Source organism: Macrotis lagotis, chromosome 1 (assembly GCF_037893015.1).
Source record: "Macrotis lagotis isolate mMagLag1 chromosome 1, bilby.v1.9.chrom.fasta, whole genome shotgun sequence".
NCBI classification, from domain to species: domain Eukaryota; kingdom Metazoa; phylum Chordata; class Mammalia; order Peramelemorphia; family Peramelidae; genus Macrotis; species Macrotis lagotis.
Genome location: NC_133658.1, coordinates 355,179,670 through 355,204,378, shown reverse-complemented (window position 1 = coordinate 355,204,378; position 24,709 = coordinate 355,179,670). Strand labels below are relative to the sequence as shown.

General features: G+C 37.2%; 1 protein-coding gene across 2 annotated transcripts in view; it reads right to left on the bottom strand.

Moving 5' to 3' along the window:
- The window catches only part of MTCL2 (microtubule crosslinking factor 2), a 124,524-nt gene that overhangs the window by 18,259 nt on the left and 81,556 nt on the right, over positions 1–24,709 (bottom strand). For both annotated transcript variants that reach the window (XM_074212009.1, XM_074212008.1), the window contains 6 exons: positions 22,916–23,041; positions 18,169–18,399; positions 13,815–13,919; positions 7,341–7,508; positions 4,612–4,863; positions 1,194–1,265 (listed from right to left, as the gene is read on the bottom strand). In XM_074212009.1, the coding sequence (XP_074068110.1) occupies positions 1,194–1,265; positions 4,612–4,863; positions 7,341–7,508; positions 13,815–13,919; positions 18,169–18,399; positions 22,916–23,041 (954 nt within the window). The remainder of the gene's footprint in view (positions 1–1,193; positions 1,266–4,611; positions 4,864–7,340; positions 7,509–13,814; positions 13,920–18,168; positions 18,400–22,915; positions 23,042–24,709) is intronic.

Sequence of the window (24,709 nt, the reverse complement as noted above, 5' to 3'; positions counted from 1 at the left end):
GATGAGGAAATATAGGAAATCTCATCAGAGATTTGAACCTAGGTCCTCTGAATACATAGACTCAAAATACCAAAATCTGAGATTGATTTGGTGAAAAAATAAATTTCTATAGCAACTTCATAATGTTCATTGCACTTTCACATATGATAGAACTTTGTTTTTGTTTTTGACTTTTTTCAAGGCAATTGGGTTAAATGACTTGTACAAGGTCACATGGCTAGGTAATTTAAGTGTCTGAGGCCAAATTTGAACCTGGGTCCTCCTGACTTCAGGGCCAGTGCTCTATCCACTGCGCTACCTAGCTGCCCCCAATAGAACTTTTTGTCACAATACTGGGAGGATGAAGAGTTGGGATTATAATCCCTATTTTGGCATGTGGGAAAATGGAGATTTTAGATTAATAATCTGTCTAAAGTCACACAGAGTTCAGTTAGTTTTGAATTCCCAGAACAGGTTAAATGTGTATGAACACACAAAAGGATGCAGTTGAAATCAGCCTTTTCTGACTTGTCTTCATTTAATCTACCCAGTTCACTGGGGTTAATAAAGGCATAACAAAAACCTAAATATTTCTTAAGCTGAAAGACTTAATCACATTAATAACTAGTGTGGAAGTTTACCTGTTTCTTATGGAGATTGATATCTTCTCATGTAATCAAAACATTAGAGCTAGAAGAGGCCACAGAGCTTATTTTAAACAACTCCCTCATATTCAAGGTGAGGAAACTGAGGCAGAGAATTTGACTTGCTTAACTCAGAATCAGTGTGAAACCCTGAATATCTAGAATGAGCTTGAGCAGCTAAATATAGTTTAGTAGTCAGTGGGTTGGGGTACCCATAGTTATGTAGAGTATGTTGAGGATCAAAAGTAGCAAATATCCCAGGAAACCAATTTTCCTCTGTTCTCTACCTTTTTTAATTTTTAGATTTTTTTTGCAAGGCAATGGGGTTAAGTGGCTTGCCCAAGGTCACACAGCTAGGTAATTATTAAGTGTCTGAGAACAGATTTGAACTCAGGTACTCCTGACTCCAGGGCCAGTACTCTATCCACTGCACACCTAGCTGCCCCTCTGCTGTTTTTATGAAGTGCTGCTCCAGCCAACTCTCTGACAAGTCAGCAACTTATGTCTTCCTTACCGGGGTCATTACCTTGGCAAGTTAACTGGCCCAGCTGTTGAGGAAGCTCGACTCACCTCTTTCCAGCTGCTGTCATGCTTTTCCATCTCAATGTGTTTCAAAGCCCAGGAATCGGCTCCCTTCTGCAGCTAGATAGTAGCAAAGAATGTAAAATTAGCCCTTTGCAGAAGATCAAAGGACGGTCACCTGCTTGTCCTCAAAATATTTACTTCTCCCTGTCAGAAACTGGTCTTTGCTGCTGATGGTAAGAAAAATCCTTCCCACTGACTTATAGGACAGGGGGAAAAGAGAGAGACTCTGTGTGTGTGATACCTCTTAAATTTTACAATTTCATTTGATTTTCACAATCTTGTCAAGTATGGTAGCAGATCTCTATTTAATAATTGAGAAAACTTATCTTTTTGATAAGAGAAGTGATTTGCGCCTTAAGTAATCTATGTAGCAGAAGCTACACTTGAATTCTGTTTTTTTGACTCCAAGTACTATACTGTTTCCACTACACAATTGCGATTTCTCAGCAACATTAATAGACTTGGAGTCAGAAGATATTGTTTCAGTTTGAGACTGCTACTTGCTACTTATATAACCTTAGGTATTAAAGAATCAGAATCTCAATGTAGGAAAGGACCTCAGGGACCACATAGTCCAACCTGTTCCTGATTTAAGAATTACCACTAGTCTCTTGTGATGGAGAATATCATCCACATCCAGAGAAAGAACTATGGAGCCTGAATGTAGACCAAATACTATTTTCATTTTTTAAAAATCATTTTTTAATTTTTTTCCCTTTTGTTCTGATTCTTCTTTCACAACAAATATGTTTACAATGATTGTATCAGGTTACTTACTGTCATGGGGAAGGGAGAGGGAAGGAAGGGAGGGAGAAAAATGTGGAGCTCAAAATCTTTAAAAAATTGAATGTTGAAGTATCTTTACATGTAATTGGAAAAAAAGAATTATCACTAGCTTAAACATTGAATTTCAGTTTCTTCATGCTAATTTACGCTATCTCATAGAAATATTGTGAGAATCAAATGAGATAATGTACAAAAAACTTTTGCAAAAAAGTGAAGTGTGCAGGACCAGAAGAACATTGTACACAGCAATAGCAATACCGTACAATGATTAACTGTGAATGATTTATTCTCAGCAATACAAATGATCCAAGATAATTCTGAAGGACTTACAATGACAAATGCCTTACAGCTCTAGAGAAAGAACTGATGGAGTATGAATGCAGATCAAAGGATGCTATTTTTCATGGTTTTGGGGGGATGGAGGGGTCTGTATTTTCTTTCACAACCTAATATGGAAATATGTTTCACAGTGACTGCACATCTATAACCTATTTGTCTTCTCAATGAGGGGTGAGGAGAAGAGTGGAGAAAATTTGGAATTCAAAATTTTCAAAAATGAAAATTTCTTTTACATGTAAATAGAAAAAATATTTTAAAAGTTTTACAAATTAAAATACTATAAGGCACTATCTGAATATAAGTTATTACTCTAAAATACTTGAGCAAGAAATGTGGGTTAGACTGAATATTATTGATAAGATCATAAAATCTGTGCTTTTATTTTTTTTAAATTTTTTAGTTCACAAAAAAAATTTATTTTCTCTAACACTCAGCATGAAATATTACTTTCAAAGCACTTTAATATTTGTTAATTTGATTCCCAAACCAGTCCTATGAAATAGATGGATGGTATTAACTATCACTACTTGAAGATGAGGAAATTGAAGAGTGAATGCAGAAGACAAGTGATTTGCCCAAGGTCACAAAACAAGTGTCTGGCAGATCCAGGGTTAGAACTCAGATCCCCCAACTCTTTGTCTAGTGCTCTAGCCACTTCATTGACATTATTTTTATGATAAATACATGAGGATATATTGTTCTAAGATTACAACTGATTTAGACTTTGAATGGCTTGGAGGGGAAAATGTCTCTTTATGTTTGTCTTTAAGTGGGAGAGAATAAATGCTCTGCTTATATACAGTTAGGATCCATCAGAAGCCCTGGGTACCAACTGAAACTAGTATCCAATTGGATCACAAGAAGAAAATCTCCTTAAGGGGAGGGGAACAGATTTCTGATCTCTCTACAGTGCAGAAAGAAGGACAAGTTCAGAATCATGTTCTCAGGTGCCCTATTTTCTATGCCCTTATACCTCTTTTCACCAGGCAGAGGGAAAAGATTTGTTATATCTTCAAACTATAAAAAAAGCTCAGGATAATAAAATGGGGGAAAAATCCCCAAGAGGATTAGCCATTTCCATTCATTAAGTACAGCATTTGAGTTAGCAAAGCCCAGGTCAAAATACTGAGAGGATACCATTATATGTAATTGGAAAGCAAAATATATAATTTAAACCTTCAGCTTAATGAAAGTGAGCCAGTAAAGACAGATACACTGGTAGCAAGTTCAAGTGAATTGAAATGCAGTGAAATTTAAGTCAGCCTGAGTCTAATAATCTTTTGACCTTCATTTTTTTTTTTAGGTTTTTGCAAGGCAAACGGGGTTAAGTGGCTTGCCCAAGGCCACACAGCTAGGTAATTATTAAGTGTCTGAGACCGGATTTGAACCCAGGTACTCCTGACTCCAGGGCCAGTGCTTTATCCACTGTGCCACCTAGCTGCCCCTTGACCTTCATTTTCAAAAAGACCACTACATCAGAGAGGTGATACCATGGATAAGCACATGAATTAGAGTGAGGGGGTACTGTGCTAAGGAAGGAGCCTTACTTTCTCCTCCAGAGCCATCTGGGTCCAAGTGGCCAAATAGGAATCAGGACAACTGGAGATGGCTGTGAATGTGAGGCAGTCAGGGTTCAGTGACTTGCCCAAGGTCACACAACTAAGTGGTAAGTGTCTGAGGCTGGATTCAAATTCCTGTCTTCCTGACTCCAAGGCCAGTGTTCCATCCACTGTCTGGGGATTATTTGAATGCCATGGATTAAGAACCATCATTTTTTACTTAAAATCTTGGCTTCTGGTTCACTGTTCAGTTAAAAAAAAAAAAGCAGTTAAAAATAGCAAAAACAACCAACCCCAAACTTCCTACCAAAGAGGAGATTGGACCTAGTATGCAGAAAAATATATTTTTAGGCATGGTCAATGCTGGAATTTGTTTCAATTGCATATTTATTACAAAGTTTTTTTTCTTTTTTTCAGTGGGGACTGACAGAGAAAAATAAATGCTTTGTCAATTTAAAAAAATGTTAAAACAAAATTAGTGTGGTTTTTCTGTCTTTTATTCATGCTTGAGTTCACCTATTTATCTATAGGTCTGCATGTGTCTTTGCATATGGGCTTCTGTGCATGTGTCAGTGTATATTGAGGATATGCATAAATAGAAATATTTATGAATGTGTATGCATATGGGCCCTGAATATACCAGTCCTTATTCTAGCGACAGAATGTATAGGTGAGTGTTATGTAGGCATGCTTTTTGGGACTAGGGAAGGTCTCCTTACCTGGCTTATTTTATTCTGTAGCTCCTTCACCTGCTGCTCAGCCTGCTGCTTCTCATCTTTGAACCTATCCATCAGCTCTATCTTCTGTTGGTCCCAGTTCTTCTCACTGATCTGCAGCTGTTTGGTGAGGTCCATGACTGCACTGTAGGACTCGGCCAGGAGGTGCTGGTGTTCCTCCCTCTCTCTTTTCAGGATGGCCTTCCAATCAGGCAGGGTCCGCTCACCCACTCCTTTCCCAGGTTTTAGTTCCAGCTGGCAAAACATAAGGCCTGACAGTTTAAAGAGAACTGTAATTGGCCTAGCTCCCTCCCCTACCCTAGGTTTCCTCTAGAATCACAGGTTGTCACAGCTCGATGAATTCACTTAATCTGATCCCTGCATTTTACAAACAGGGCTGGGGGAAAATAAAACAAAGTAATTTGTTAATGGCATAGTAAATGTCATCAATGGTATAGTAAAATAAATTAATAGGTTAATGGCATAGTAAAATAATTAATAAGTAAAAAATAGTTAATGGCATAGTAAAAAGATTTTGAACAGAGTGAGCCTGCTTTTTTCATCTAAGATGGGCAACAGCTTTCTCCTCTCTACAGCCATAGAAAACTAACTGGGTCAGGATGGAATAGGAAAGGAGTGAACAAGTCACTATATTTCAAATCTACTTTCATCCCTATATTTTATCATACAAAAAGTGCCATAGACATAGGATAGTTGGGACTTGAGAGATAATGGGTTCAAACTGTGTGTCAGTCATTTCAATTTTGTGACATTTAATTCAACATTTAAAGTTCTTTATGTTCACTATCAAATTCTCACCTCCTCTCTCCTGAACTATTGGAATAATTTCCTAATGGGTCACTCTCTAGTAACCCTCCAGGCTATTCTTCATAGCCAAGAATTTTCCTTATGAGTGGGTCTGATCACAATAGTGCACTGCTCAAAACTCTTCAATAGCTCCCAAATAAAGTCCAAACATTTTGCCTCTTGTTCAAAGCCTGCCAATATACTTCCCCATCTTTTAAGGATTATCTCATTTTATTCCTCTTCCCATTACTCAAATAATGGATCATTCTCCATATATGATCCTAATTTCTGAACTCTGTCTTCTGCTCATATATTCTCCCATTGGAGTCTTAGCCATCTTTGAAGACCTAGCTCAAATGCCCCTTTTCTATGAAACTTCCTCTGAAATTTCATATCATCAGATAGAAGGAAAAAGTCTGTTAACTGTGGTCTTGGCACAGCACAATGGGAGAGATGATCTGAATATAGCAGTCATTTTCTTTAATGATTTAAGTAGAGTAGTATCAAGATCAGACTATTGGAATTAGGAACACTCAGATTCAAACCTTGCCTCCCTGTGGCAAATTACCAACTGGACCACAATTTATTCTCCTAATATAAAATGATCAGTTCAGCAATGATATTTCAATTTGGAGGCAATGTGGAATAGTGATAGAAGACTGGATTTGGAGTCAAAAGACCTGGGTTCAAATCCTAATTCAAAACCATCTCTGTGCCTCATTTCTCATTTGCAAAATGAGTTTGTTGAACTTGACCACTAAGTTCTCTTAAATCTGTCATCCTATGTTTTTTTTTTTAGGTTTTTTTTTTTTTTGCAAGGCAATGGGGTTAAGTGGCTTGCCCAAGGCCACACAGCTAGGTAATTGTTAAGTATCTGAGGCTGGATTTGAACTCAGGTACCCTTGGCTCCAGGGCCGGTGCTCTATCCACTGTGCCACCAAATCACCCCCATCCTATGATTCTTTAGTCTCATTTTTTTTACCTCTTATTTTGGTTCACATTTAGATAATGCCCTAATAAATATTAAATAAAGCACTTTCTTATGCACTTTTAACATTCTAATTTACAATTATTTGTTCCAGGATCATTTCCCCTATATTAGAATATGATCTCTGTGGGGGGGAGACTTGTGTTTTAATTACACTATAGGTCCCCCAGCTCTTTTGGCTTCATAGATCTTCCTCCCATCTGGCAGTCTGAGGCTGGGTTCCACCTCGTTTCAACTTATGAACATGAACTCAGTCCCTTTTTACCTGGCCTCCAGTTTTTGTGACATTTAATAACTTGACTGATTCTCTATGTTCCTCACTCTATTCCTACTTGCTGCCCAAATGTACTTATAGAACCTTACAGATTTTAATTTATGTATTTCTGACTCTAGCATAATTATGTGACACCTTCTTTTGCTTCCGTTTCTATCTCCCATTGGATATTTACAGAAGGGTTTGTTTTAACATTTCTGACCTGGGAACTCTAGCTGAAATGAATCCAATAGTGGATCTCAAGAAGGGCCAGCACTATTTCCCTCTTCAGCATTCACTCTATTTGGTAGATTTGGCTATGACATAGAGCTACACTAACAGCTAGCAGAGAAGGCTGGTTCATTTTCTCAAGGATGTAGATGGATTTCCCAACTGAATATAAATCCTTAAGCAACCCAGGATGGGGCAATTCATTTCCACAAATATGTATCATGTATCTACTATGTTATCATGTGTAGTAGAACACTGATATTCGAGGAGATAAAAAGACATAGTCCCTCCCTTCATTGGGGCTCTGAAACATGCACAGATAACATGATAAATGCATAAATGTCCTCTCAGATTAAAGTGAGGAAGTACCCAGGAAGACTTAATAGACAAAGGGACATTTAAGTTGAGCTATAAAGGATGAGCAGGAATCAGGTTGGAAGCTAAAGGCCTAACCTGTGCCAGGTGACACTTGAGCTCAGTCTTCTCCATTTCCCAGGCTGACTTTGCCTTAGCAAACTGCTGCTGGAGTTCATTCATGCCTCGTCGCTCTTCCCGAAGCTCTCGGCATAGCTCTTTCAAGATGATCTTCATGTCTGCAAGAGTCTTCACATATTCATTGGGCTGGAGGGTTATAAGATCAGAGATTTAACGGCATAAGGAAGTTCAGAGGCCAGCTAGTTCTATCACCTCATTTTAGAAATGAGAATACTAAGCCCCAGTGAAGTTCAGAGGTGACAGCCAGAGTCTGAACACAGGGCCTCTGATTTTAAATAGAGTACTTTTGGGTTGTTTTTTTTTAGGTTTTTTTGCAAGGCAAATGGGGTTAAGTGGCTTGCCCAAGGCCACACAGCTAGGTAATTATTAAGTGTCTGAGGCTGGATTTGAACTCAGGTACTCCTGACTCCAAGGCCGGTGCTCTATCCACTGTGCCACCTAGCCGCCCAAAGTAGAGTACTTTTTAAAAAAAAAATTAAGGCAATGGAGTTAAGTGACTTGCCCAAGGTCACACAGCTAGGCAATTAAGTGTCTGAAGCCAGATTTGAACTCTGGTTCTCCTGACTCCAGGGCCAGGACTCTATCCACTGAGTCACCTAGCTGCCTTCAAAATACTCTTTCTAAGTTAAATATTTTTACCCCAGTGTGGCAGAGGCAGAACTGAAAATGTAGAACTTTGCCCATTCCCTGCCTGACAGCAATCCAGAGTCCAACTATAATACCCAAGAGAATGCCAGAATCAGCCTCAGACCTGGAAGAGACCCCAGAGAGCTCCTAGTTAAGCCAGTCTATGAGCAGTGATCTCTTTTACATTCTTCCAAATTGTTCTCTGATTGAAGACCTCTACCCTGTCATATACCTTGTAGAAAAGAAGGGATGGATTGCCTGTGAAACTGGAAATCTCCACTATGTAGAGCTTCTCTTTTAATTATGTAAGTTCTTTGTATATAATTTTCTTTAATTACATGATTAAATTCATGTCACTTGCAAATTTGTCCTGTTTAACTTCTGACCTGTCCCTTCAGCCTTCTTTTCAATAGACTATAGAATTAATTTTTTATTCAAGATTTTATTTATTTTGAGTTTACATTTTCCCCTAATCTTACTTCCCTCCCCCTACCCCCCCCAGAGAAAGCAATTTGTCAGTCTTTACATTGTTTCCATATTGTACATTGATCCAAATTGAGTGTGATGAGAGAGAAATCATATCCTTAAGGAAGAAACATAAAGTATAAGAAATAACAAGATCAGACAATAATTTAGGAAAAAAACCTGATATCTTAAAAGAAATAGTCCTTGGACTTTGTTCAAACTCCATGGTTCTTTATCTGGATACAGATGGTATTCTCCATTGCAGACGGTCCCAAATTGTCTCTGATTATTGCACTGATGGAATGAGCAAGTCCATCAAGGTTGATCAACACCCCCATGTTGCTCTTAGGGTGTACAGTGTTTTTCTGGTTCTACTCATCTCACTCACCATCAGTTCATGCAGATCCCTTCAGGCTTCCCTGAAATCCCATCCCTCCTGGTTTCTAATAGAACAACAGTGTTCCATGGCATACATATACCACAGTTTGCTAAGCCATTCCCCAATTGAAGGACATTTACTTGATTTCTAATTTATAGAATTAATTTCTTCAGCCAAAACTAGCAGGGCATTGTCACCAGTTTTCTGACTACCTTGATCACCCTTAAGACTCTGAGCCTTCTCATTAGGGTATACAGTATCTTCAGTGTGGTCATTAGAAGTTGACCTAACAACATTGGGACATTACCTAAGCTGAATGACTTCCCCACATTAGACTGGCTGTTCTAACACTTATTCTTGGAATGCTGAAGCTGAAGGAACCAGAGTTACCTCTGGATGTTCCATTTTGTCAGTGTCCTTACTATAATGTGACACTCAGAAGTGAAAACAGTACTCCAACTATGGCCTGATTACAGTAGAACTATCACTTCTGGCATTCTTTTCTTTATAGTGTATTTTTGTATAGGGCCATTTTGGTTGCTGAAAGGGGCAGAAAAACATGTACATAATGAACAATGATGAGTTCAATTCAAAAGAAACACAGCCTCTTAGTTAAAAAGGGGTTGAGACAGAGTAGTTTGAGCTTGAGATAGATAGATAGATAGAGCGAGAGAGAGAGAGAGAGAGAGAGAGAGAGAGAGCACAAGCTTCCCCTTAGATTGATATTGAATTAAAGAGGGATACATAATGGTCCATCAAAAAGTGTACACCAATTAACAAGACTATGGAAGGATTGTTGGGTTCATGTCTGATAAAAAGACATGAATCCTTCTTATAAGGAGGTTTTGATTGAAGGTATCATAATAGGAATAGGAGATAGCCAGATGGAGACAGAAGCAGGAAAGAAAGCTGAGCATCAGAATAAACAGGGACAGAAGACACAGGAGACAAGGAAAGGAGTTATATAGAAAATTCAGAACCTGATCAAAGCTAACAAGAAGGCTTTCACAGCTATTTTGTTGGCATCCATGTTGACCAGAAAAAAATGATTGATTTGAGCAGCTGGAGTATTACAGTATTGGCTAGATATAAAATCTCTAAGCCTATGAATCAACTCTACAATAATTGACTGAAGGCACTAAGCATATTTAGCTCAAAAAAGAGGAAACTTAGGGGAAATATGATTATTATCTTAAAGCATTTGAACTGTCATGTAGAAAACAGAAATAGATACCAAACTTGGCACCAAAGGGAGAGATGAAAACATACTTGCTTCCCTTCTTTGAACAGGCTGGGGACTGGGTGTGGAACATAGTAAATGTCAACCAAATGATATATTGATTAGTTTTATGGAACTACCTTTTTTTCCTTTTACCAATTCTCTGGATAGGGTGAGAAATGAGTTATTTGAAAATGAAGGTAATGAAAAACAAAATTTTTTTAAAAGTTCAATTTCTTCCATTTGGTTCATAAGGCAGAATTATAAGCAATAGGAGAAAGTACAAACTATAGTATACCAAAAGTAGAATGGGCTAATCTGTCTTAGTAATGACATCTAATATTGATCACACCACTTCAAAGATTGCAAAGAACTATAAAAAATATTATTTTACTTTATCTTCACAACAATCCTGAAAGATGGGTACCATTATTTCCATTTTATAGATGAGGAAACTGAGCCAGAAGTTAAGTGACATATCTAGGCTTAAACAGCCACTAAGTGATAGAATCTAGATTTGAACTAAAGTCTTCATGACTCTGTCCTGCACTGTATCCACTGTGCTTCCTAGCTGCCTCAAGGTAGTGAATTCCCTATCATTGGAGGTTTTAAACAGACATTGTAGAAGAGATTTCACTACAGAACTACATGACCTCTTGGAGACTCCAACTCTTAAGATTTTGTTTTTCTATGTTTCACCTAGAATCATAAAGGGCATTACTTTCAGAGCAAATGGTAGAATGCAAGCGTCTTAGAATTCCCTTTCTCATAGTTCACATTTTAAACACTCACTATTTTTTCCTTAAAGATGATCGTTCTGGTATTTTGGATGCTTTGCTTCATGTTTACAACCACAAATTGCTAAAAGGGGCAGGAAAAGTACATGACCAAAAGGATGAATACAGAAATAGTGGGTTACTCTCTTGGACCTCTCATGTGATCTTTAATTATTTTCTCCATGCCTTAGACCTTGGAGATCTCACTTATTTTGGGATAAAGTTTAAAACATTAGAATGAAGAACAATGGAAGCCCAGTCCATCTTATATTTTTTTCTTTTTCCCCCCTAAAATCTCCCTTTATTAAGAAATGATAGCAAAATGAATTGATGCTGAGTGAAATGAGTAGGACCAGAAGAATATTATACACACTAACAACAACATGGGATGATGATCACCTATGATGGACGTGCTCATTGCAGCAGTACAATAATCAAAGACAAATTTTTTTTAGGTTTTTGCAAGGCAAATGGGGTTAAGTGGCTTGCCCAAGGCCACACAGCTAGGTAATTATCAAATGTCTGAGACTGGATTTGAACCCAGGTACTCCTGACTCCAGGGCTGGTGCTCTATCCACTGCGCCACCTAGCCACCCCTAATCAAAGACAATTTTAAAAGACTTATGATGGAAAAATACCATCCATATCCAGAGAAGGAATTGTTAAGTTTAAATGAAGACCAAAGCTTATTATCTTCAATTTTTAAATGTTGTCTTATATATTATGTATTCTATAATTTTGTTATATCCAGTGTTTTGCCTCTTCCATTTGGATCTGATTCTTCTCTTACAACATATTCATTTCTGAACTATGCTTAGCATGGTTATAAATGTAAAGCCTATATCAGATTGTTTCCTGTTGGGGACAGAGGGGAGGGAAAGGAGGGAGGGAGAAAAATTGTAAAACTCAAAGCCTTGCAAAAAAAAAAAATTGGTAAAAACTACTATTGTATGCAGTTGGAAAAACAAATAAAATACTTATTTTTTAAAAAAAGAGATGAAAGGGGTGGCTAGGTGGCACAGTGGATAGAGCACCAGCCCTGGAGTCAGGAGTACCTGAGTTCAAATCCGGCCTCAGACACTAAATAATTACCTGGCTGTGTGACCTTGGGCAAGCCACTTAACCCCATTGCCTTGCAAGAAAAAAAAAAACTTAAAAAAAAAGAGAGATGAAAGTGGAGACTGAGGTCAGGACTCTTCAGGGAAACAGGTGAAAACTGTGTGGTGAAAAGCGTCTGTCTAAGAGTCAGGACACCAAGATTCTGGTTCCTGTTCTCTTATAATCTAAATAGTCAGCTAGATGAAGTCAGAATGGATAGCAAGTTTGAATCAGAATAAAGAAAACTGGAATTCCTATGTGACCATGGGCAAGTCACTTAACCACTTGAAGCCTAAGTTTCCTCAACTGTACATAAAAGTAGTTATCATTTATGGGACTCTTACATTGTATCAGATACTCTGCTAAGCACTTTACAAATATTATCTCATTTTATACTGACAGCCACCTTGGGAGGTAAATTCTGCTATTATCCTCATTTTATAGATGAGGAAACCCAGCAGAGTTTATATGACTTGCCTAGTCACATAGTTAGCAAGTCTGGATTTGAACTCAGCTCCTCCTGACTCCAGTTCTATTCATATTGCCACTTAGGTACCTATAAAATGTGGATAAAAACACTATTTCATAGGGCTTTTGTGAGGATCAGATAAAATAACTTTTGAAAAGCAGTTTGTAAACTTTAAAGGACTTTATAAAATATTAGTTATTATTATCATTATAATCAATATCATTATTTTGACATCTATTTTCTGGACCTCTGTTTCCTAAACTGTAAAACAGAAATAATAATCCCAGTCCATATCATAAGAGTTGTCAAAATCAAATGATACTAGATGCAAAATTGAAAAAATATAAAATGTCACATAAAGCAATATTAACATGTGATAATTATTTTTAGCTATAACTGCTATTTTTATTTCCTTATCCCTTAAACATTATTATGGGAAGTCATAAGTTCATAGAAGCATATATCTAGAGCCAGATCTCAGAAATCATCTTGACCAAACATTTCGTTTTACAAATGAAAACCTGAGGCCTCAGAAGGTTAAGTATTTGCTGAAGGTCACACAGATGGTAAGGGGTCATCTTTCCCAACCACTTCCTTTAACATTGGGAATATGCTTTTTCAATTAGTGGGCAGCCTCTATAACTCTACTTTAACAATGGCTGAGATTTGGATTGTACTTGATATATATTATTTTATTGACCATTTCAGCAATCCTTTGAAATAATTAACATTATTCTATTTTCATAGACAGGGAAATTGAAGTTCAAAGAGATCAAATAAGTCATCAACATCAGAGATAAAGCATTTGAACCTTGATCTTTCCTGACTTTAAAATCAGACCTTTTTTTAAACTACATTGTCCTTTCTCTTCCTCTCCATGGCCACACCTCCATGACCTGCATTTTATTACTAATCTCACAAATGGAAAGTTAAGAGACTTTAGGTTATCAAAATACAAGCTCATCAAATATAAGTCTTTACTTTCAGATGAAGAAACTGAGGCACACAGATAAATATCTGCCAAAGGTTGTCACAGAGCCTAGAAGTGTTAAAAGCAGAATTCAAAACCAGGTCTTCCTAACTCCAGGTTCAGTGCTCTTATCTACTATACTTTCATTCATCTTGAGTCAGATCTTTTTCTTTCAAAATCTCTATGTACAAGTCTCATTTATTCCTGGTTCTGCTCCTCGTTTGCATTACTATCATGTGCTCTCATTCTTCTAGACTACCATCTCTAAATTTTGGATTAGAAACTGATAATGTGATCCTGATTTTTTCCATTGAAAGGTAGTTTTGTTTTGATGATATAACCCCAAACTGCATCCAGATTCTGATTTATCCATTAACAGTAGCAACACAAGAATGATTTGATTCCCTTTCTCAGGAACTGACAACTTACAGTGTTTTGTGTCCAGATGTCCCCCACACAGGACTTATTGTCAGTATGCTGGGGGTTTAGCTCTTCCTCTTCCATAAGCAGGTAGAGTTCTTTCATGCTGTTCACCTGATAAAGAAACACAACATGTAAAACTGAAAATTTGTTGAATCTTTTTGGAGAGAAGTATGATGTAAGAGAGCAAAAGTTGTAAATATAATCATACTTTTTAATTAAATATTCACCACATAACTTGAAAGCCCTTTCAAGAACCAAAAAAGAGCTACCTGTTCTATGATGTTCACAGGAAATAATTGCAATATATTGAAAATATCAAAATATTCAACAACAGAGACAATAGTTAAATTGTGATATATCAATTTAATCAAACTCTACAATGCAACAGATATGAAGAAAATAAAGAAACCTCCAAAGACCTTTATAAAATATTGCAAAGCAAAAAAAGCAAAATCAGAACAGAGTATACACTATGACCATGTAAGTGGGAAAAATGAGAATAAATGGACAAAGGATCATTATAAGATGTAGAAAAAAATGACTGAAAAGTTGCTATGTAAAAATTCTGGAAAGACTTTTATAAAAGAAAAATGAAAATGGCCAAAGAAGAACAGTAAACGCACTATGACTATGCAAAGGGAAAAAAATTAATGAGAATAAGTGAACAAAGAATCTTCTTGTAGATTGGAACAAATGACTGAAAAGCTATTATGAGATTTTATAAATTAAAATAAATTTACTTATCCTATTTGGGTCAACTTTGCCAATTTGCTTCAGAGTTCATTTAATTTTCAATTCTGTTAGTGGTTTGGAGTCTTTTTTTATGTGGTTATAGATAACTTATATTTCTTTCTTTAAAAATGCCTGTTTTCAAATGTACATACCCTTTGATCCAGCAATACCACTACTGGGTCTATACCCTGAAGAGATCATGAAAAAGGGTAAAAAAATCACTTGTACAAAAATATTCATAGTAGCTCTGATTGTGGTAGCAAAAAATTGGATATCAAGTGAATGTCCATCAATTGAGGAATGGCTAAACAAACTGTGGTATATGTGTTATGGAACACTATTGTTCTATTAGAAACCAGGAGGGATGGGAATTCAGAGAAACCTGGAAAATTTTGCATGAACTGATGCTGAGAGAGATGAGCAGAACCAGGACAACATTGTACACCCTAACTGCAACATGGGGGTGATGATCAACCTTAGTGGACTTGCTCATTCCATCAGTGCAATAATCAGGGACAATTTTAGGGTATCTGTGATGGAGATACCATCTATATCCAGAGAAAGAATTGTAGAGTTTAAAGAAAAACCAAAAACTATTACCTTCATTTTTTTTAAAGTTGTCTTATGTACTACATAATTTTGCTATCTCTAATATTTTTTCCTCAAGGATATGATTTTTCTCTCAACAAATTCAATTTTGATCAATGTATAGCATGGAAACAATGTAAAGATTATCAGACTGCCTTCTGTGGGGGGGGGGAGAGGGAGGGTGGGGGAAAAATGTGTAAAATTCAAAACTTTACCAAAAAATGATAAGGAAGAAACTACTATTGTATATAATTGGAAAACAAATAATACCTGTTTTCATCCTTTGACCATTTGTCAATTGCTTAAATCACCAAAATTGTGCATTTTAACTTTTATATTTTCTGTAACTTGTTTGAATCTAACTACTCTAATTTGTTTACAATGTACCTTTTTAATATTTTAATCTTGTGTCAATTTGGAGCATATCTTGGTATAAGGTGTGAGATATTCAATTTCTGGATGATTTTGACTACATAAGATATAAACTTTGTTGAATAAACAAATCCAATACAGTTAGGATTAGGAAATAATTAACTGGGGGGGGCAATATAATTTTTGTAGCAAGTTTCCCTGATAAAGAGCTTATTTCTAAGATATAAGGATTTGATTCAAATTGTTATAAGAGCCATTCCTCATTTGATAAATGCTCAAAGAACATGAATAGTCAGTTTTCAGAAATCTAAGCTATTAAGATCCACATGAAAAAGATGCTCTAAATCACTAGCAATTAAAGAAATTCAAATTAAAATAACTCAGAGGTTTTTCCTCATACCCATCAAAATGGGAAAGATGAGAAAGGAAAATAACATGTTAGATGGCCTGCAGGAAATAGGGCACATTATTGAAAAGTTGGTGGAGCTATCAGTTGATTGTTATTCTGGAAAGCAATTTGGGACTATGTTCCCAAAATTAGTACATTAGTAGTACAGAGGCCTTCTGCCACGGTGATACTGCTACTTTGCCTATACTCCAAAAAATAAAAATGGGGGGGGGTGGAAGACCCATATATATGAAAATATTTATAGAAGCTCTTTTGTAGTATCAAAAAACTGGAAATTAAATGGGTTTCCATCAATTAAGAAACAGCTGAACAAGTTGTGGTATACATGAATGCTATTATCCCATAAGAAATGGTAAAAAGGACAGTTTCAATGAAATCTTGGATGACTTTTATGAACAGAAGCAGTGAAGTGAATAGCATTAGGAGAACAATTAATATAAGAACAATATTTTGAAACACCTAAGAATCCTGATTAATGCAATGACCAGTCAAGACTTCAGAGGACCAATGATGATATAACCTATCCATTTCCTGAAAAATGATATACTCAATATAGATCTATGTTTAGCATGGTTATAAATGTAGGGTCTTTATCAGATTGCTTTCTGTAAGAAGGAGGAGATAAAGAAGGAAGGGAGGGAGGCAGAAAAATGTAAAACCCAAAAACTTGCCAAAAAAAATGATTGGCAAAACTACCATTACTTATAGTTGAAAAAAGAAATAAAGTGGTAGCCACATATAGGCATTCAATAAATAGCTGTAAATGGATTGAATGAGCTTAATAGGTACTGAGAGGCAGCAACAGCATCTGTGATATCGAGCATCACATTTAGATCATGAGATTAATATCTTGCATATCTATACATATTATTCATTTGATAACAGCTGTCTTCTTTGGAGGTTTCCAAGAACCAGAGAGATTCTATTTAAGCTTAGTGAAATCTGTCTGGAGACTGAAGAAACTGTATTAAAATGGCCTTCGACTATCTCAAAAAAAAAGATACAAAATAAGATATATCAATATAAGAATTGGCCAATAGAAGAATTTGTTTTGCTTGACTCTGAAGATTTTGTTTTTCTTTTTTGTCAATGGGGAGAGGGAGTAACAGAGAGAGAAAAATAATTGTTCACTGAAAAGATCGAAATAGTTACTAAGCAAATTAACTATTAAATTCATAAAACATTTACTTAATAAGCCCCCAAAATACCATTAGTTGACAAGGACAGTATTCTTATCTAGGTCATAAAGACCCCTTCCAAATTAAGGCTTACACTGATATACAGCTAAGACCTGCTTGGGAAAAAACCAGGTTGCAACTAGTAATACAACCTTTTTGGGGCTATAGGCTTTATGTCACCATTCCTTTTCCTTAGCTGGGGGCGGGGGGAATAATGCTCTATGTTTTCATTATTATGTGGAATTTCATGGTAGTCTGTTTAATTAGTATCTTGAATTAAGTGTCTAGTTTTCTTGTCAGTTGTCAGTCATTTGCTACCAACCAGAGCCCATCACAATCTATTACTTTTATTTCTTCACAGAAGATCCACCCACTTCATGTGGTAGAGGCCTTCTGTATCGTTTCATATTAGGAGGATAGTAGTGTAGCCCTTGGACTATGCATCAGTTATCCTTAGGCATTAGTGCTACAGGATGGGCCATTTCCTTTTCTGAACATACTTATTTTTGATAGTTTATATATTTTATGCCATATTTCTCACACGGATCATTGTTGACAACATATTGCATTTGTAGCCATTTAGTAGCCACTGTTTGAAGCATTGAGCTTCATTAAGGGATTTTTCTTTCCCATGTTCTTTGGAAAGAAACAGTGGTACAGACTATGACTTGCATGGTACTATATTTCTGACTTAAGTGATCTTGCAAGAAGGTCTTGATTCTATATCAATGGCATCCTTAGTACAGATGGAATGTCTTGGAGTAGAAAAATAACTCTAGGTAAGATACTGTCCTTTTTTAACTGGGATAAGAAGCGAGCAGAAGAAAATTCAGAAGGGGATAATCAGATTACCACATTAAAGTTAATAGATGCTTTTTAAAAAATTTATGTAGAAGGTTCATGGTTTCATGTATATGTAATTTCTGTACTTTGTAAAAGGATATATTCATGAATGTTAATATTTGTTGAGTTTGTAATTTTTCAAAAATTTTTTAAAAAATGGACTGGGTAAGGGGCAGTTAGGGTCAGGGCTCTGGTTAAATCAGATCAAAAGACCCAGTGGGCTCCAGGTCCTCTGTACCTCTAGGAAGTCACCACCCTCGCTGGGTAAGATCTTGCCCTGTCTCCAACGTTTGAGGAACCACTTGAGCTTCATGAAAAGCAGCAGAAAGTTCTGCTTGAACTGTTGGGACTCCTGTACCAGGAGGTTCTTCTCTTGGCTCCAGAACTTCTGCTCCAGCCTCCTCTGAAGGTTCACACTCTGCAGCTCAAATTCCCTCCGAAGGAGAGTTTTCTGTTGATCTTCCTTCAGCTGCAGAAATAGAACAGAAAAGTCATCAGCCCTGTTGGGGCCTTCTGGATCCTCTCAGACTTTGCCTCCTGTCCAGCAGGAAAACATATATGGGGATGATATAAGGGATGCTTTATCCTCACCAGTGTGCTGTTGCTGGTGCCTGTCTAAAAATCTCATCAGCAACAGTTCATTCCCACCGTGCTTGGAGTAATTATGAGAAAATGAACCTCCCTCCTTTCTCTTGGTAGAGGTTGAAGACTATGGCTGTCTGATAGTGTAAATGCAGTCAGAATCATTTCAAGTGCTGGGTACTTTTCCCCGTTGCTTTTTTTTTTTTTTTATTATTTGTTACAATTGGTGGTTTACTTAAAGCTTAGATAGTAGGGGAAGGAATCTATTTGGAAATGAAGCTAATGTTAAAAACAAAAGTTAACAGTAAAAGCCAAAATTGAAAAGAGACAAATCTTAGGATTAGACAAATCTTAGAGCAGGAAAGCAGCCTGGAAAATAGATTTCAAAATGCTAGCAATAAAAGGGACCTTATAGAACATCTAGTCTCACTTCCCTAAGATATAGAGCAGGGAAGTGACTGAATCAAGGTTGAAAATTAACTCCAGTTTTCTTTTTGACTTGTAAACTCAGTAGTCAGCATAAATGCTCTTGGTAGAGAAGGGAAAAAAACATCCTTGGAAAGGTTGTAAAAAAGGTCACAAAACAAAATTTTACCTTCTTTACAATTTTGCCAAGGACTAGCTCTGTTCCCCATTCCTCCCCTGGATCCAGAGTGATCTCGTTTCTACAACATATTGTACATCTCAACCTCCACCTCCAGAGGTAAATGTAGGATCACTTAATTAAGGAATAGAAGGATCCTTAGGAGTCCTCTAGTCTAGCCTTGTCATTTTATGGAAGACTGAGGTAGGAGAATAGTTGAGGGAGGAGGGACTTGTTCATGCTCACAGCAAAGAAGTAGAGGCAGAATGTGAACCCACTTCCTATAAATCCAAACTCAGGGCTCTAATAACAACATCATTTTTATAGCATCTGCTAAGATTTAGAACAATTACCATAATATCTAGCATTAATATATCATCTAGCAAACGCTCTGAGCTAAGAGCTTTATAGAAAATTCATTTGATGTTCACAGCCTTAGGAAGTGCTATTTTTTATTCATTTTATAGTTGAGGAAACTGAGGCAAATAGAGGTTAAGGGATTTGCCCAGGGTCACAGAGCTAGTAAATATCTGAGTTGGATTTAAACTCGATCTTCCAGAACCCAGGCCCAGCACCCTATCTAATCAATGTACCTTCCAGACACTTCTTTTCATTAAGTGCCTAGAGCCTGAACAATTGGTGCTAGGGGCCCCAGTACTTTCCTAGACTAAAAGCTTTGCTAAGAACACAGAACACCTACTATTACTGTTATTGGGTTACAAGTCAGAGCAACTGATGAGGAAGATATTTTAGGGATTCCCATTACAGCAGTTGAGGAGCCACTGGGTACAGCCATATGAAAAGCTTCTCCTTCCCCTCCCCTCCAGTTAGACAAAGTACCCAACATGCTGTCATCCCCAGATCTCCCCCTTTTACTCAGGCAGAAGTAGATATCAATTATATTCAAAGATCTCTTACTCCTCAAACCTTGGAGACCAGACTTTCCCATGCCTTGACTACAGTGGTGGTGCCTAAATGGTTTAACTGCATCTAATCCCTTCTTTATTTTTATGAAGACAACTGTGAAAATGATCTTTCTAACTATGCTAAACTATGTTACTCCTTGCCCTTCTAAAATTTTCAGTTGTTTCTCACTGAAACAACTTTAGGTTATAAGAAAGTTTGCTTACCTGACATTCAAAGACCTCTAAAATCTGGATCCTGACTACTTTTCCAGGCTTGACTACCCTTCTTCATGTGCTCTGTAGTCCTGCCAAAATGTATTACTAGTTGTTCACTAAACACTATATCCTCTATACTAATCACCTCTGGCTATTGGAAGTCCTTCCCTCCTTCCTTTTTTTTTTTTGTGGTTTTTGCAAGGCAATGTGGTTAAGTGACTTAACCAAGGTCACACAGCTAGATAATTAATTGCCTGAGGCTGGATTTGAATTTAGGTCCTCCAGACTCCAGGGCCTAGCTCTATCCACTGCCTAGCTGCCCCCTCTTCCTTCCTTCTTTTTTTTTAGGTTTTTGCAAGGCAAATGGGGTTAATTGACTTGCCCAAGGCCACACAACTAGGTAATTATTAAGTGTCTGAGGCCAGATTTGAACTCAGGTCCTCCTGACTCCAGGGCTGGTGCTCTATCCACTGAGTTACCTTGCTGCCCCACCTTCTTTCTTTTTAAAGATCAACTCTAATTATATCTGCCACTAAGGATTCCCTAACACCCCTACCAAAAAAGATGAACACTTTATAAAAATTATCTCTTATGTATCTCTTCCCCTTAATCCTAATTCCTCATGTCAAAAATTACTAATTTTTAAACATGTTTAACAAAATATATATGTAAAATGCTAACCTGACTTTTCCCTGATTGGGGGGGGTGGGAAGGTGGAGGGAAATTTTATAACCTGGAAATATGCATGTACAAATGGATGAAAATTTTAAAAAAATTAAAAATAAAGGATTTCCTGTCTCCTCCTTCAACAGATGAGAATGATAAGTCTCTCCTCATTTTTTGTTACTGATTTTTTTTTAAAAAACCATACAATGCCATCATTTCCCAATATCATACCACAATAGAACCTTTCTGGATAAGAAAATTCATAGAAATAAGTAAAGTGAAGTAAGCCTAATTAAGAGAACAATGACTACATAATATTTTTTTTTAGGTTTTTGCAAGGCAAATGGGGTTAAGTGACTTGCCCAAGGTCACACAGCTAGGTAATTATTAAGTGTCTGAGGTCGGATTTGAACTCAGGTACTCCCGACTCCAGGGCCAGTGCTCTATCCACTGTGCCACCTAGCCGCCCCTTTGACTACATAATATTGCAAAAGAAAATAATGGGGCAAAACCTAGGAACTATGATTAATGCTGTAACCAATCAAGACTTGAGAAGACAAAATAGCATATTTCCTACCTCTTGGTAGAGAGAGGATTGACAAGAGATGCAGAATGAGATAGCTATTTTTCATATATGACTAATGTCTGATTTGTTTTGCTTACTAATAACTACTCTAACATTGACATTTTTTTCAGGAAGGGGAATTGGGAGACTTAGGGATAGGGGGTACTACTAAAAAAAACACCAATGAAACATTTTTTAAAAAATACATAGAAGACTGAAGAGGGGAATTCATAAGTGACACAAACAAGTAGGGTAATATTGGAGAATTACTGGATTAAAATTCAGCATATACTTTTTTTTTTGGCAAGGGTTAAGTGATTTGCCTAAAGTCACACAGCTAGGTAATTATTATCTGAGGATGGATTTGAACTCAGGTCCTCCTGACTCCAGGGATGGTGCTCTATCCACTGTGCTACCTAGCTGCCCCTAACATATACATTTTAAAAAGAACAAGAAAAGGAAAAGAGAAAGTAGTTATATGAAACAAACTGAGGCACTTATCAAGACTGACATAGACACTTTATTTCATATCCAACACTACTCTATAGATGGGAGGAAAGTATTTTTCATTATCAACCCTCTGAAAGTCAACATTGGTCATTGCATCTATCTGAGATGTGATTATCTTTCAGTGCTACCTCACTTTTTCACAGCATTTTCCCTGTACTTACCTTTGTAGCTTTCTTATGTTGCCTTGTATTAGAATTATTTATGGATTAAAAAAAGAATGAAAAAGCATTTATTTTGCATTTACTATGTGCAGTTCTGAGTCCTTTATATTTATCTATCAGTCTATCTATCTACATGTCTTTCCCCAATTACAATAGAATCATAAAATGTCAGAACCAGAAGAGGACTTGGAAATCATTTAGTCTACTTTTCTCACTTTACAGCTTTAGAAACTCCCAAGTAAAATATGGGTAGTCAGGTGGTATGGGTCTTGAATGAGGAAGACCTGAGTTCATATCTGGCAGCAGACACAATAGCTGTATGACCCTGGGCAAGTCATTTCACCATGTTTGCCTCAGTTTCTTCATCTATACAATGAGTTGAAGAAGGAAATGGAAAAACACTCCAGTATCTTTTTTTGTTTTGTTTTGTTTTTTAGGTTTTTGCAAGGCAAATGGAGTTAAGTGGCTTGCCCAAGGCCACATGGCTAGGTAATTATTAAGTGTCTGAGACCGGATTTGAACCCAGGTACTCCTGACTCCAAGGCCGGTGCTTTATCCACTTACGCCACCTAGCCGCCCCTCCAGTATCTTTTTGCAAAACCAAAAAACCAAAACCAAATGGGGTCATAAATTGAAACATATGAACAATAACAAATATGCATGACAGTGATATACTATACTATATCCATTTCCTCTGCTCCTTACTCCTTAAGAGGCCTAAAGCTTTTGTTCTTAGATGGTGGCAAAGGGATTGGGATCTGGCTAGGGTAGAGCACAGAACAGGCACTGTCACTGACCTGGAAGATTTTTTGATTGAAATTCTCTGCATCCTCTTTGCGCAGCTGCCTCTCTTGGGAGAGCTGTTCTTGAAGGCCTCTAAGGCTCTCATGGGCCTCTGAGAGTACCAGTTGTAGTTCTTTGATCTGGGGAGTAATGATGATGATGATGATGATGATAATGATAATGATAATAATAATAATAATAAGTCATATTTGTATAGCACTTTAAGAGTATACCAAGCACTTTCTCAACAACAACTCTGCGAAGCAGCTATTGTAAATACCCGTTTTTCAGGGGAAGAAACTGAGGTCCAGATGTTTAAATGGGATCAAACCCTGAGATGCCCCAGGTGCCAATGCTCTCTTAGAACCAAGGCACACTGCTCATTTATAAACTCTTGCCATAAGGGACAGACTAAAAGCCCTGTTGAAGTCTTCCTTCCCTGGGAGATCCAGGGGAGTCTTAAAGGAGTCAGAAACTCCCTCCTTTATCCTTAAATCCCACAGATTATTCTCAGAGTGTAGTGGTACCTCTGACCCTCTCTGAACAAAGCACATGGTCATTCCCCTTTATTCCTTTCCCTTTAATCTGTGCTTCACAATGTAGCTGTCCTTAAACCATTTCATTTCTCTCCAGGCCAAAGAAACTTTTCCCTTTGGACCTCCTACAACATTTACTGCCCATTTTACTCAGTTAGCAACATATCACAAATGGCCTTGGGTCACATCTCATATTAAGATTTCATAACTCATAGACTGCATGGTCACCCTAATTAGACTAAGTTTTTTGAGAGTCAGGATATCTGCTTTAAATCTCTTCTATATCACCACACACAGATATACACACAAACACAGACACACAGAGACAGACAGACACATACACACATACACATAATTTAGCACAGAGTCAGAGCTAAACAAATAACAATTGATCAATATTTAGTAAGCATTTACTACGTGGCAAATACTGTGCTAAGTGCTGGAGGCAAAAGACTTGCCTCAGGGACCTTGTAATCAAATGAGAGAGAAAACATACAAATAAATATATCCAAAGCAAGCTATATATATACAGGATAAACAGGAGAAAATTAACAGAAAAGGTACTGGAATTAAGGGAGGGTTGGAGAAGGCTTCCTGTAGAAGGTGGGACTTCAGTTGAGACTTAAAGGAAGCCAGAGAGGAAAGCAGTTGGAGTTGAGGAGATATTGAGTAGTAAAGTTGTCTGGTCAGACTTGGACTTTAGGAAAATCACTTTGGGGGCTGAATGGAGCATGGAATGGGAGAGACTTCCAGCAGTTACTGCAACAACTCAAGTGTTAGGGTTATCAGAAGAGAGAAGGGGGATCTTCACTGAGATGTTATAAAAGTGAAATCAGCAAACAACTGATTAATTGACTACAAATGTGGTGTCCAAGGTGTTTCTCTTTCATCTACTGACCCCCTTAGAGTATGCAGGTGTTATCACTACCAGATTTATTTTTGTCCGCTATACAATACTGGAGCTCCATTATCATAAACAAACTCCGTCCTTAATAAATACTTATGTCCCTAGCAGAGTACCCTTGAAATATGTGCCTGAGTAAATATGGACCTGGGGAGCCTGAAGTGGCTTTGTAGGGTCCCAGAGGAAATTACTACAGGCCTGAGAGCAGGACCCACAGGGGGCATGGTGATTCTAAGTCCTGGACAGCTACAGGATACTAGCTCAAATGACAATCAAACAAAAATTCTTGTCATAAATTATAAACCTAAAGCTGGAAGAGCCCTCAAGACCTATTTAGTCTAACATTTTCTTTACAGATGAAGAAACAA